The sequence below is a fragment of the Corvus brachyrhynchos genome, unplaced genomic scaffold (genome assembly GCF_000691975.1).
Source record: "Corvus brachyrhynchos isolate BGI_N302 unplaced genomic scaffold, ASM69197v1 scaffold229, whole genome shotgun sequence".
NCBI lineage: Eukaryota > Metazoa > Chordata > Aves > Passeriformes > Corvidae > Corvus > Corvus brachyrhynchos.
Window position 1 is genome coordinate 8,346,241 of NW_008240042.1, and position 15,270 is coordinate 8,361,510.

Below are 15,270 nucleotides of genomic sequence, written 5' to 3' on the forward strand. Positions count from 1 at the left end.
TCAGCAGGACTGTATGTAGATTGACTAGCAGAATTGTTTCTGCTTTAGTAAGGCTTTGATTTGTTCTGTTTTATGGAAAATTTAAATGACAGGTTATGTTGTAAATGGGATAAACTTTCTGTCCTTTGGAAGTTTATGTAAGGAGGAAATGCTCCATTGTGAACTTTGTTACTATTCTGTCCTCTTTTGACCTTTTTTTGGTTCCTGGGTGTGTTTGTGTTCCAACTGGTTTGTTATGAGCAATCTGCTCAGAGCAGCCGTGCTCCTATTCAAGCATCCTGGCTCAGTCTGTTGTGCTGCCTCCTATCACAGTTACTCAGTTTCTGTCCTATTCTTTTATATGTGCTGTGGGAACCCCTGCACTGAAGAATGCAGGAAAATGTGAAAGCAACACAAGAAAATATCATGTTGTTGTTAAGTACCGTACTCCACATAAAGAAAGGACCCTAATTCCTTTGCTAATTCCTAATGCTAATGATATTGAAATTTTCCAGAACCACATTAGTAGCTATGGCTTTCACTCCCCTACATTTCTGATCGGTGCTGTGAGAGTTTCAAATAAGAAATCAGTCATATACCGCTGCTCTTGCTTTCCCCTCTCCCAAGTCTCTCCAAATCACAATTTCCACTCTTGCCTGTCATTCTGCTAAACAAGCAGTGACCCCAATTCTAATAGCCTCTGAATTAATAATGAGGGTTATCAGTGTGAGTTTTTTTGATGCTCTTAAGATTTGTGACCAGTTAAATTGTTCTCCTTTGGACATAGCACAGTATAATTTGCCACCATCCTTGGCAAGTGCTGTTTCTGTTGGTCATCATTAAAAGCCAATGGTCCAAGTAATAAGAGCCCAGCACCAGACATCTAATTGAACATTTAAACACTGTCAGTTCCAAGATTTGTTTCTGTTTTTCTTTGGTTTTTTTTCTTTGTGTTTTTTTTAAGGGGGTATTCAATACATTTTTAAGTATCCAGTAGTTTTGAGTTATGACTCAAGATGATCATGGTAACTATAGAAAAGAAATTAATTTTTTTTTTAACTATTTGCATGTTAATCCTAATTCAATTTCAATTAGAAAAAATAATTTAAGGTGTCCAGCCTTTTCCAGAGTTTGTTTCTGGCCTCTCTTTTGTTGATGATTTCTTTCCTACCTAATGAAAGCAGAACAAGTGTATTTTTATCCTCTTCATTTGCGCTGTGAAGTTGATTCAAAAGTGACTTGCCACAAAAGTGTAGTGGATTCAAGGAGGGAAAGGATTGAGTGAAAGATGAGTTAGGAAGCACATGTTCAGTCCAGCATGAAAGCAGGTCCTAGAAAAATTTTCAACAAGGGAAAGGAGAAGATGTATGAGAGGAGGATGAGAGGCCTTCTGTGCAAGGAACATGAGACAGGCTATAATTCATCATCCCTGCGATAGCCCTCTTTCTCAGGAGAATCCTTTCCTTCCTGCTCTTTGCACTTCTATGAACTCCAGCATTTGTTGTGTGGGTTTTTTTGGTTTGGGTTTGTTTCTTTTTTCTTTTATTCAGAGGCTTTCAGCGTAGATATACACTGGAAAGGCCTTAGAAGCAAGAAATACAGAAATGTGACAAAAGTTACTTGATATTCATTTTCTGCCTTCCTCTCTGTTGCTTCCTCTCAATGCACAATGTGCTAAGGCAAAAGTGTGTTCATTTCTCTCCTCAGTCAGCTGAAACATATTCTTTCCTGTGATTCTGGCAATGAAATGTATTTTCCAAGTTTAATTGGCAAGTCAAACAAAACCACAAATGCTTCTGCAGAATAGTGCTAAAGGTTCTCTATCCTCAGTTCAACAGCAAAAGTCCTAGAGAGCATGTGCTTTGGTTTTTGTCATTTGCAGAGAGCATCTATTTAATTTTTTTCTGGCTTTCACAAGCAAGCTGACTGATAGCTGGTTTGTTCTCTATTTCAGGTCGTGGAGACTAATTTGGTTGCTTTTGACTGTCACTGGATCATTATAAATGAGGTAACTGTCAAGTGAACGTTGTTGTGAACCATGAATCCTGTTTTCAGGCTTACTGACAATATTCATGCTGATTCTCACTTTGCCAACAGGAAGCAATAGCTATGACAAAGTTCAAGCACACTGAGGGAGTAGATGTTGTTTAATAAAAGTAGAACGACAGGTTCTTGGACTTTGCTGTTTTGTCTTGCCTGTTTTAAATGGAAGTCCTTGTATGAACAAATGGAAAATAAAATGAAAAAACCCCTTTATTTCTGAGTATTTTGAGATTTCACAACTGAGCTGGCTGTGTTCACAGGATCTTTTAAAGGCCCTTTTTAAATATGTGATCTTATGTAGTGGAGTCCTTGCATTTTTTTTTATATTTTAGTATTTTTTTTTTAATAATCAAAGTAATAATAATAAAATCCCATATTTTCCATCCCTTTATGAATTCTCCAAATGTTCCATCATGGTTGATATCCAGACCTGTTGAGATTAGTTGGGAGGCTTTTTGGTAGACTTCTGGATTAGGTAACATATGAATGTTCATAAAGAGAAAAAAGAAAATTAAATTGAGATCCTGCTTTTGCACTGTGAAATAAGTTCTTCCATGAAAGCTTGTTAGTTAAAATATGACAAGTCAATATGTGAAGTAGTTTTGTATACGAAACATTGAAAAATGCAGTTCAGGTTTTTTGTTTTTATGAAAAATAATTTAGTTATAGGATATCTGGATTCCCATAGTAGATAACTATCTCCTAACGTGTTAATCATTCAACTCCTGTATATTCTCAGGATAAAAGATTGCTTGGAGATATTGCATGTAAATTCCATGTTCTGCTATCTGGATTTACTGTACACTTCTGTTTCCATACTTAATTACTGCATTTTCATTAGTATGCTGGGCTAAACCAGTGGATTTTTAGCCAGTTTTCTTTGGAGAAAAACATGTCTCAGGAAATGCTGTGAAGACAAACCAGGTCCAGCATAACCATTAGTGTGGGCCCTGCCTTGCTCCTGACCGGTGCTGTGTGTGTTTTCCAGGACTGAATGGGGCTTTGCTGGGAGAGAAGCCAGCTTGAATCTACAGGTGGTCACGAGAACAACATGCATGCTTTCTTTTTCGTGTCAGATTAAACCAGAATTCACTTCAGAGTTAACGCTCAGTACTTTAAAAGGAGCGTTAACGGAATCTAATGCCGTCTTCTGTGTGAGTAGATTGGACTGCAGTTTCTTAGACAAAGCTCAGGTTTTGGCTTGCTGTTCAAGTTAAAGACACTGCCATTGATTTTTCATTTCAAATGTTACATACTTTCCAAATGATCTAAAGAATGTTCTTGCTTTTAGCTGTTTCAGCTCCTTCACCCTCAAAAAGACAAAACAAGACCAAGGATCCATTCCTAGTATATATGCTTTCTCTTTGCTTTTTATTCAGAAATTTGTGTCTCCATGGGGAAAAAAAAAATCTGCTTTTCAAGCACTGTTAGTTGCACATTGCAGCAGATGAAATGGCAGAGCAATCAAAGTGGTTACCACTGATCTGCCTTCTCTGCTCCAAAACTCTTTCTCTGGGCTGCAGTCCCAGCAGCAGAAAAAGCTGAATGATCTGCGCAGAAAAATGTACACCATCCCTTCTTAGTTTTATAGTCTTGTGTATGAAAAGGGTAAAAGCTGTGATTAAGTTCATTCCAACAAACTGATCTGAACCATTGTCAATAAAGTCTCTGCATCTCATTCAGTAATTCCTCTTTTCTCTTTCAGAGAAGGTGAACATGTTTAATGCTATCTCATCTTAATCTGCTTCTGGACCTAAATCTTAGATACTTAGAGACTTAGATAGCTTTCTAGCTCTGTTTGTTTAAAAATGCAAATAATCTCAATATTATGTGGATGCAGAAATCATATTAGCAATAAATAAGATCGGTAAATAATAATATGGCAAGAGTTCTGCTTTGCCCAATTTTCCCTTATCACTATGTTCAAATTAAAGCAGAAATCTACATATTTCCTGAGTGTTTAATGTTGGGTAATTGCTTATTGCAACATTTTGCCAGCTCAGTAGTGAGATTGCAATGCCTCTATTTGGCAGTGCAAGACTTGGAAATGCAGCTATTTGTGGGCCCCTTTCAGTGTGATACATAAAACAGCTGTCTTTATATCCCAATCCATTTGAGGTGGTCATCCATGAACTGTTGATGACCATAGTACTTCCATAGGACTGGGAGATGATCTCAGAGTTCTGCCCATTTTGTTGCTCATGTGAATCTTTTGTGACAGCTTAGGCACCTGTACTTGAGTGCCTGTATTGGCTAAGTGACACTGTCAAATAAGTAACGCTGCTTCTCTGGCCTCCTAATTTGAAATTCTAAGATGATCTGTGGCAGTGAAAATGCATTGTTTTGCAAATTCTGCATATGATTCAAATAATTCCTTGACTTGAGGTACCAAAATAAGCTGGAATTGTCTTTCCTTTTCCATCAATGTTTCAAGGGAATACAACATTCTTACCAACTATAGTAATACAGAAGCAAATAACCGCCTTCAGTTTTGTGATCGGGAATATGCTTAGGCTTTGTGAGGTAACATCTGCTATTTTAATTGCTCACTTTAAATGCTATAATGCCTGCAAAGAGTTCCTTAATTTTTATTGTCCCATTACTTGCTACTTTATGCAATACAGCAAATTTTCTTGAAGACTGTGTATCATAATGTAAGTGTGGGAGGAGGTGGTTTGTTCCCATGAAATGAAAGAATTCATAATTTTCTAAAACATAATGCATTGCATTAGACTGTGGAAAATAATGCTAATCTCCTCTGATCAGTATAGTCAGCTGAGGAAATACTCTCCCAATAAATGTTCCTATTTCTTCAGGGCCTTAAAGTAGATGCTACAATTCTTTATTTAAAATTTGCAGGAGTCATAGATTTGAACATAGTCATGATCAAATATGCCTTAACAAAATGTGGGAAGGGATTTCTCACACTCTCTCATCCTCTGTCTATCTGTCTTTGCTTGCTTCATTTCCTCTGCACAATAGTAAATATAGCTTCAATGACCCAGGATAGAAAATGATATTTCTTCCATGACTCTTAAATCACAACTGTACAGTAATCTTAGATTTTATTTAGTGGAACTGAAGAAGGGGCTTTTGTATGATTTTTATCACTTTCCCTTGCTCTTTTTAAATGCAAGAAACGCCCTTTTTTCCATTTTAAATCATGTCTGGCTCAAGTATTTTCTTTCCTTAAAACATTCAGGGTCATCTTGCTATTATCTTGCTATACCCAAGGCTGCCACCAGTTCTCTGTTACTACTGTTTACTCAAGGACAGCCCCAAACAGTTTCCACTGCCTATGGTTGCAATACAGGAGGTGAAAATATTAATGCTACTTTACAAAGGATTGTTTGGATTTCATCTGCAATAATGTGGTCAGTTATAACCAGGTCTATTACAATTAGAATGGAATGAGTGCACAGAAAAGCTGCTTTGTGTAAGAAGAGACTGGAAAGGTTGGCTTGATTAGCCTATGAAGGCAAAGATTGAAAGAGGATGTGCTCTCTGTTTGTAAACACTTACTGAGTGTGAATAAATGCATCATTGTCAAGGGCTAGAGGACAAGGTTGTCACAAGAACAAATGAGTTCAATTTGTCCATGAGTAAACTGAGGTCAAAAGCTGGTGAAAGGTTTCTAATTACCAGAGGCACCAGAGGATGGAAAAACTCCTTCATGGTGAAAGAATGAAAAAAACCTCCAGAGTCTTTTAAAGACCAATTTATGGGAAAAGGTCCAACAGATTTGCCCATCATAGCACAAGAGAGGACTGGGGGACCTACAAGGTTGTATTCAAAGTTTGTATTCTTTTTGACTTTTCCTAGGAGAGGGCTTCTCCTTGGCCCATGCATTCATCTTGTTCATTGTGTTTCAGCCTAATGCACTCCACCATGAATAAGAGTGTAGAGCATAACCATGTTTCAAGCTCAAGCAGTTAGGTCAGGTCCTATAATCACGATTCAGTTCCAAGAGCTCACATAATTCAACATTTTCTTATGGAGAATGATTAATAAAAGCATTAGAGCTTCATTTGAGCACTTACATTTTTCATTGGGTTGGTGGGTCCATGTGAAATTACACCCTCTTTGGAACAGGTGGGCAACCAAGTTGCCAGCTCCTGGCATTAGTGAGAGCTAATGCACAGATGGAGTGAACTCTGCTTTCTCCAAGGTCTTGGATTTTTTTTCTCTGAGAAAGGTAAAAGTTGATTTCTCCTTCTTCTATTGGGTTTTATTCATCCTTTTCTGCAAAGCCTAAAAAACCTAAGGGAGATAAAATGGAGCAAGTGATGATGCATTTCAAAATCTCCTTTTCCTTTTCTTGGAGCTTCATCTAGCCATGCCTTTCCCTCAACTTCTCTTTGGAAAGTGCTGAGAAATTCAGGAGGGGCACAGCAAAAATATGCTCTGGCATGGGCAGTGGCAGCCCAGAGGCCTTAAGCCACCCTTTCCCCCTGTGCTGACTTTTGGAGGAGGAAGAAACACTCCTCTCTGCTTGTCAAAATTTTCTGTGATGAAGTCCTGGCATGCACTGGAAAATAGTGCACGTCCACTATCTTATAAATACTGGAAACATCTTCTTGGCCCAAAGTTAAGATGTTTCCATAAGAAAAGGTATTGCTGCCTTCGTTTGGTGCTTAATACAGGAGCATGTAAGTTAAGTTCTTTCCCTCCATGTCTCTCACTGCAGGTACAATTGCTCTGTGGTGAATAGTAAGTCTCTGCCTGGGCTGCTTATCTTAAAATAATGGGACATGTTAGATGTCCAGTATGTAGTCTTGGTTCCCATGGAGTCTTGCCTTATATGTCAAGATGATCCTCTTCAGTTCTTGTTTCCTAATTCATCTGTAAAGAGTTCTTAATTTAAAACACCATTTGTTTCCTTATTTATTTGCCTGCTTAGATGAAGTGTACATCTAATTTTTATCCTAGTTCCATTTGTGACAGGACAGTCTCCCCTTAATTCTAAGTTCAGACTAGCAAAAGAAAGGCTCGGAATTGAACTTCTGTATTGAACTTCTCATGTGAAAGAAAACCAAAAAAACAACCAAATAAAAAAAACCAAAAAGAACCAACAAAAAACAGACAACCTCACATAACCTAGCCTAAATTTATTCAGGTGCCAACTCAGTTCAACTTGGCCAACTTTCTAATTTTTTTGACATTCAATGCTTGTATAACAGATCATCTGCCACCCTTATATCATTACAGTGTATCCTCCTTTGAAGTGCAAATGAAAATTGTTTCCTTTCATACAATAGTTGCTTTATATAGTTTTCTTAAGTGAGATCCAAAATTCAAGAATGAGAGATGATATTGGAGAGTCATTATATAAAAGGCTTGTCACTCAGTCAATGCCAAGTATTTAAAAAATGACAAAGAAATACATAGCAAATGACTAATGTTGAATTTGGGGTTGCATGGCATTGCTTTGTTGTCAATCTAAAATCTGGATTTATGATAAAATCAGTGGAATTCACAGCATTTAAAATAATAGCTGTCATTAATCTATAGATGTGTATACCTCCTTGGCCACCACACAAAAATGGCTTTGGTGTTTTGAGTTCTATTATTATTTCCCAGGTGATGTATAAAAACATGAGGTAGCAACCTAGAGGCTAAAATGAGAACATTCTATTTAAAATGCACCAAAAAGTGCTGAATACGGAAAACATAAATGCGCTTTTATGGCAGAAAAGAGAAATGCTTGAGGATTTGAAAGTCAAAATCTCTTTTAAAGTAGTATTTGGCAATATAGTATGGTCATGCAGGCATCTCTTTTTTATATTATTAGAGTGAGTTTAGTAATCTTGGTGTTACCGTTTGGGCATGCTGTATAATGAAACCAGGCAAACTTTTCTAAATCTTCTGAGAAAGTGTATAATTTAAAATCAAGATAAGAAATTTTTTGAGCTCTCCTTTATGATTATATTGAAAGTATTATAATATATATATATTTTTTTTTTTTTTTGCTAAAACACCATTATATATGGGGGGTTTTTACCTCATAGCTAGTGAAATGGTACAGGCTAAATGAAAAGACGGCATCTTAAGCTGAGATAAGCCATTATCTGTGGTACATTAAGAATTAATCGACCAGAACTGCAAGATATTACACTGAACACAGCTGATGTTATGTTATTTCTCTTTGCAGCAAAAAAAAAAAATCTATATTTCATAAAGAACATTAATAACAGATGAATTCAGAAACTGTGATAATCTGTGAAGGCAGATAAAATACTTTTACTGTAGTCAGGAATGTTGAAGTTAAAATTTACATCTCACATGTTTTTCTTTCAAAATTTAAGGGAAATAAACAAATACCAGTATGTCCAAAGTAGTTCCTTCAAAATAATGAAAGGATATTATATTGTAACAGCACAAAAAGCCAAAATAACTGGGGTGGTTGTCTTAACTTTTAAAGAGCTGCTTTTTCAAGAAGCTTGGCTTTATTTCCACAAGAAAGATTCCATAATTTGAGATCAAGTCTAGCTCCTGGTGTCTCCTAAATTCTTTAATATGGTTATAGATCAGGAAGCTAAGGCAGAAAAAGATTATGGCATTTCATTACAGGTATAACAATGCAGATATGCAATATCCTTTGAAAAATGACAAAGCTATAAATGCACACATGAGAATTAAAAATGTTCAATGAACTGTGCCTGTATGCAAGGGAATATTAAATGCAGGCTGCTAATAGGAGACTCTTAATCACGTCCCTTCCTGGGGGCATATCCACAATTTTAAAAGTCTGGAAAGTTCGGGGCATCAGCCTCTGTAATTAAGAGAGATCATGGACAGACAGTTCAGAATGATGGAAAGTCCTGGTTAAAAAGACTGTACAAATTTTAGATTATTTCTACTATTTTACAGGAAAATACAGACACAGAATTATCTTGAAAGCTGCCGTCTATTTGAATCACCAGGAAAAAACCATGTTTAACTAAAGTTCAAGTTCTTGTGTGAAGGTTGGAGTCAGTTGCTGGTGCTTGGGAGCCCATGTTCCTCTTACTCAACATTCCCTGAGGGAGTCATCATTCTGCTGTGTAAAACACCATGTTCCCAAACTGCAGGAATTTATGCTGTGTAAAAAACTGTTTTTCTGATTTCCCTAACCTGTCTTAAATTTAATATTTCAAGCTTAATATGTGTGTATTTACTTAGATATTTTTTCTTTAAAGTATTTGTAGAGCTGAGTGTTCAGCTGTAAGCTTTAATAGATACCCTACGGAATTAAAATTTGGTTTTAAGTTAGGTCTTGCTATAAACAAGCACATTCACACCTAGAATGCTCTTATGCATTTTCTTTACCCTTTTGGTAAGTGATGCTTGCTAACTTGCACCTTGTTTATAGGTTCTTGATATTCTATTTCTAGGAAATGAACACTTAAGGCCTGAAAAATTGTCTCTACCTTCACAACTCCTAAGCAATGCTACACTCAGAAATACATCATGGTATGGCTTCCTACTGATTTACACATTATCTGTCAAGGATGCTGTGAAACTCTTTTAAATAAAAGATCAGAAGAGGTAAAAGGAGAGGCAGAGAAAACCCCAAATGAAACAACTAGGACCAATTACATGTACAAATATTTGGTGAGGTTTGAGCACAGTACATCTTGAACTTTGCAGTTAAGGGTGGTATGTCAGTTGCTTTAATGAGCATGCACATATTGGTTTTGAGGCTACGGTGGAGTTTGACAATAGCTGTGTGTCAATCACAGCCTCATGGTCCACTCAGTTTATTTTTTGTTTATAATTTGGTGGTTACATTTCTGAATTTTGACTCTCATGCATACTCTCTCCCTTGCCTTATCTTTCAGGAAATAAATGACGTGGATGTGCAGGAGCTGGTGAGAAGGTCAATTGGAAGGTTAACAATTATTCGACAGACATTTCCAGTCCCCCAAAATGTAAGCCAGCGCTGTTTCCGAGGCAACCACAGAATATCTTCATCGCTGTGTGATCCGAAGGACCCTTTCTCCCAAAGCATGGAGGTAGTTCATATGCCAGTCTATCCCCACCTGGGAATTGTCTTTCTAGATAACTTCTAAGTTTTTCCCCAGGGGCTTACTGTAACAGTGTTATTTTTCATGTCCTCTCTGACATGTAGCTTAATGGCTCATGGCATGCCCAAATACTTGGAGTAAGGGGGTGAGTGTGTCTGACAGAGAACAATTTGCCTGCTCCACAGCAATAGAGATAAATGTCAAAAAAAGCTGCCTGATCTCCCGGTAGTAGGCTAGCCATTTTGTTGCCCTGATAAATTTTAATTTTTGTCATCTCACCAAGAAGAATTTCCTTTGCGTAGTCAATGTCTCCTGAGTTGCTGTGCTTCTCTAAGCCTCAAATATGTTGTCATTAAGAAAGTCTTCCAGGGAGCACCCACACCGTCTCTTTCAAGTGTCTTAGTGTATACATCTAAATCTGTGTCTAAGTTCCAAGGCCTTATTTTCAGGGTTGTTAATCACAGATTACAATTAAACTTTAAGAGCCTTCCTACCACATGAATTCAGCTACAGGATCCCTCCTCCTGACTTCACATAGTTTTTCCAAGAACAAGTCCTCTGTCTCTCTCATTAGGGTTCATCATGACAAAGCTATGGCAAATCAGGAGTGTGAAATTGGCTTACGATGTTGATTTTACTTTTGGGGGGTTTTTTTCTGGGATCTTTTGTGCAGTTGTAGAAAGATGACTGCATACTATTATTTTTAGCAGTGGAGGGAGGAGCATATCTGACCTAGCAGGTAAAAGCAGCCACCTAATGATTCTGAGAGGGCAAGAAGACAACGGGAGCAAAATAGGGAGGTTTTGAAGAGTGTCTTTGTTTAAAATGAAAATATGTAAGGGAAAAAGTGTGGATAGTCTTGTCCTGTTTTAGATTAGTTGTAAGAGCCTTTGTTGTCAGTAATTTTAGTTCATAAAGCAGCCAGCCAGCAATTATTGATGACATGAAAAACCGGCTATAGCACAGTGCACAGTGATCCTATTAGAGTTCTCAAAACAAACAGGAATGTGTGATGCCCATTGGTGCATAGGATATCTCTACAGACTATTTAGGAAGTACAAAAATCCTTTAGGCTGTGCCTTTCTGTCATGGCAGCATGGTCCTAGGGGGAACTTTGGAAGTCTAAGGACATTGTGTTATGTGCAGGAGCTTACGTGCAGGAGCCAGAGAGTGCAAAGAGCAGTTCTCATGAACAAAATTACTGACTAAAGCAAGGCAGAAAACAAGAGTCATGTGTCCATGGGAAGCTTCACATTTTGCTTTGTCTTTCTCTTCTACTTCACTTTCATTTTCACTTCAGCAGTTGGCTGACTCTAGGAAAGATAAGTTTTAAAATTCAAAGTTTATTCTCGACAAATTGGAATATTCCATTTAATTTGTTAGATTAGATCTTATACCTTAACCTATGTGCCATGATCTACCTATAACTTGGAGAGCTACAATATTCTTATTGAAAGATTTCACAGCATTTTTGTTCAAAGGAGTGATGGAAGCTTGAGTGGTTTAATTGTTCTGTGCAACTGAGTCACTTTTTTCATGCTTTCCCTGGAATGGCTGTACTTCATTATTTTAGCTGAGAAAACATTACAAACTGAAAGGAAGGAAAACTCTGACACAATTTCCCCTGTGTCTTCATATGATGCACAGTCCTTTGAGTAGCTGTGGGGTTTGTTTGCTGCTTCTTTGTTCTACCCAACAATATTATAAATTAGTTTCTAATCCAGTGGGGAGTAGGAACAGTTTATAAATTGAAATTACTAATTTTTTTTTTTTATGACATCGAAGTGTGACTAATCAGAAACATTCTCTGGAAATTATAAGGGTGAATTTCTTGATTTATTTTTTTCTGAATTACTTTTCTGATTTACTAAAATCTGTGTGAATAATTAATTTTTTTCAGCATCTTTATTAAAACACTGAAAAGCATTCTGGTGAAGATATCTCACTGTGTCTTTGGAATTGGCCTAGTTGAAACAAACTCTATGAGTTTGTGTCATTTTGAAGGCAGAAAGTTAAAAACTGGATTCAGAGAAGAATTTAGTACTGTAACCCTTTTGTCTAAAAACTACGTTCAATATTATAGGTACACATAAAATAGACACTGATAATCCAGATTAATCATTCATCCTTAATCTAATGCTAAGTGCCTTTCTTCCACAATCTGGATTAAAAAATTACATCTGAATTTTGAACTGCATCAACAGAAGGTTATGCAATTAAATACTTCTTGGTAATGCAAGTGACCAGCTATTAGTCTAACAGGCTTGGAGTAAATAAAGGATCAGTAATGGACACCAGGCATTAAATGCCCTAGTAAATTAACGTGGGAAGTTAATAAAAGTGTAAAGTGACTTTAAATTTCAACCCCCTTCTGTTCATCAGGACAGATATTAATGAAGCATACTTCTGGTAGTGGCAGGAAAGGGTGATTTTGGGAAACAGAAATTAATTGTAGGGTCTTTATCATTGTATTATCAGTGATTGATTGCTGTAAATGTTAAGCTCAACTATTAGTGAAGGACTAACAATGCTTAATAGCTGCTGAACTCTGTCCTCCTGAGCCCTGTTAATACTGGATAAAGGCCCAGCTATATTACTCTTAGATTAGTGAGTGCATCCTTCCTCATGAACTGACAATTGTCTTCTATTCCCCTTGATAGTAGGTTACAGAAGTTACCTTGCAAGCAATGTCATTTTGTTGGGAAATGATGACTTGGCATCCACAGCTGGTCATGTACCAATTTAGTCTCATTAGTGACCTTATTCCCTCTGCTCTCCAGAGGTGGTATGGGGTTTTTTTTCCCGTTGGAAAAGGCTTACATGAAAAAAGCTTGCCTCACAGCGCAGTGATAATTCTTTCCCTCCCTGCTCCAACAAATGTCCCTGTAGAGCTGACTTCGTTGTGGAAACACAGTTTTAGCTGAAATGCTTTGAATTCTTTGTAAGTTTACAATATGCAGGCAAATCATCCAAGTTTTTTTTAAAAATGCTTGATTAACCTGGACCCAGATTCTCAATCCATGCTTTTAATCCTGTCATGCACAGTGATGCCTGGCCTGTGCCTCTGAAGAAAGGAGATTTGTTCCTGGGTGAATACCAAAATGGAAATATTCATAGTCACTGGAGGAGCTCAAGTAAGAATAAAGAAGCACCTTCCAGAAAGACAGAGTGAAGGATCATTTAAAGAAAAGGGGCAATAAGGATCTGAGGTTCTGTGCATCTCTGCTACTAACAGTGTAGAGTTGTAAAGGTAAGGGAGAATTCCAGCAGCTTATCACAAGGGAAAGCAGCAGATCATTAGTCTTCCTTTGATAAAATTGGGAAGTCATTTGGGATGTCTTAAGTAATTCTGGCCAGGTAAGGAGAGAGTACGTCTTTCCTGGGTGCTATGCAGGTAGGGAATCTGTCATGAGACCTTCCTGGGAACAGCATGCAACAACAGGTTGCGGATGACACAAGCAAAGCCAGCATAAAGATGGGATTTACCAAAGGAAATAAAAACATAAAAATATGTTATATGGAAAGGAGTAATTAGGTAGAAAGAGAGGTGTTTGGGGTTTTTTAATTTTTATTTTCTCCTTTTTTAAGGGGATGTGTGGATTTGCTTATCAGTGTCTCAGATCCTCAACATTATTGTGCTTCCTTGCCATCTACCCCCTCCCAATAGCTGCAGGGCTTTCCCAGTCTTTGGATATATTTAAAAAGCAGAATAGGGCCACTAAATTCCCAAACTTTCCTTTTGTAAGCTTCCTTTTTCTTCTAAAACTTTGAGCACACCACCTATATCTGTGTAAAAAACCTTTACAGAGAGCAGCCAACATATTCCACAAATCTGAGGAAATGTCTTTTGGCTTGTCTGACTGATGGAGAAAAAGCCCCAGCAAGCTTTCCTCAAATTGCCACTGGATAATTTGTTGTCAGGCACTAGGAATGCTCTACAGAGCTCTTTATCATGCAGCTGAGGAAACTGAGTTTCCCTCAGTAACTTCAGATGATCCATAGGTTATCTAAAAATAATATTCCCAAAAGTCTTTTTCATTTCTGAACATAAATTTTCTTCATGAGAACCTCTGTTCAGGACAGCTGAGGTTTCTTTTTATGATACTGTCAGTAACTTAAATGTTTCTGCCATTTGAGGACAGGAAAGACTGATATAAAACTATATTGAAAATTACTTGTTTCATAAGTTTTCATGAATTCTGAGGTTCTATTCTTTTACATTTAATTGTGTCTTTCACATCTGACTTGGCACTGTGTGCATTCAAAAGCACGTACATAGAACTAGAACATGGTTAAGTGGAAGTGGCACCCAAGTGATTTCTCTTCTTGAGTTCCACTGTTCTCTCTTTGATCCCAAACTGGAACTTCCTCGCACTGTATGCAGCTCTGCTCACAGTGAAACATACACACATTTATTCTGTAGGAGTTTTGTCCTGCAGGGAATTAAGAGCCAATCTCAAATACTCTGACAGTAAACACTATAAATTGCAGAATCAACATGCAACTGCACACTGACAAAAATTTCATTGAGTCATATTTCATGCCAGAAAGTACCAATCTGAATTGACTGCACAAATCAGGAACAAAAAACACAATGAAATGATCTCTTCTAAATTTTCAGGGTTTCTGCTTTTCAAAAGAACAAAACAGCCTTGAAGATAATTTGATGGTGTCCAAATATCTGGTGACTGAAGAATTGAGTCTCACAAGCAACTGGTTAAAAATAAAAGAAAGTCAGTTTACGGTCATAAGTAGAGCTGTAAATCTGGCAGGTGGAGCTCTGCCAGTGACTGGGCTGCTTGCACTTCTCATGTGTGTGTAGTTTGTTGCTGCAAATCACTTTTAGCGTTACAGCCGCCAGCTGCAGGTTTTACCAGAGCCCAAAGGAGTGACATTTTGCCTCTTACAGGTTCTTCTTAATACCAAATAAAGTATTTAATTACCAGAGGATTATGGGTGAGGCAAAACAAATTATAAATTCTGGCAGGAGGCTACAAATAATAGTAGTAATGCTTCCCTTTTGATCCATTTCCAGATTTCAAACCTGTATATATATGACACTGTCCTCCTGCTGGCAAATGCCTTTCATAAGAAGCTGGAGGACAGGAAGTGGCACAGCATGGCCAGCCTCACCTGCATCAGGAAGAATTCTAAACCCTGGCAAGGAGGACGATCAATGTTGGAAACCATCAAGAAGGTACTTTTTCTCTGTATTTCCTCATCTTTGATTTCTAAAATACTT

At 37.4% G+C, this 15,270-nt stretch overlaps 1 protein-coding gene across 4 annotated transcripts in view; it reads left to right on the forward strand.

Annotated features, from left to right (window-relative positions):
• GRID2 (glutamate ionotropic receptor delta type subunit 2) overlaps nucleotides 1-15,270 on the forward strand; it is a 698,771-nt gene that overhangs the window by 477,137 nt on the left and 206,364 nt on the right. For all 4 annotated transcript variants that reach the window (XR_001865225.1, XM_008641318.2, XM_017744249.1 and 1 more), the window contains exons 5-7: nucleotides 1,934-1,987; nucleotides 9,843-10,016; nucleotides 15,064-15,225. Coding sequence is in view for 3 of the 4 variants with exons in the window: in XM_008641318.2 (XP_008639540.1) it covers nucleotides 1,934-1,987; nucleotides 9,843-10,016; nucleotides 15,064-15,225 (390 nt within the window). In the remaining variant the exon portion in view is untranslated. The remainder of the gene's footprint in view (nucleotides 1-1,933; nucleotides 1,988-9,842; nucleotides 10,017-15,063; nucleotides 15,226-15,270) is intronic.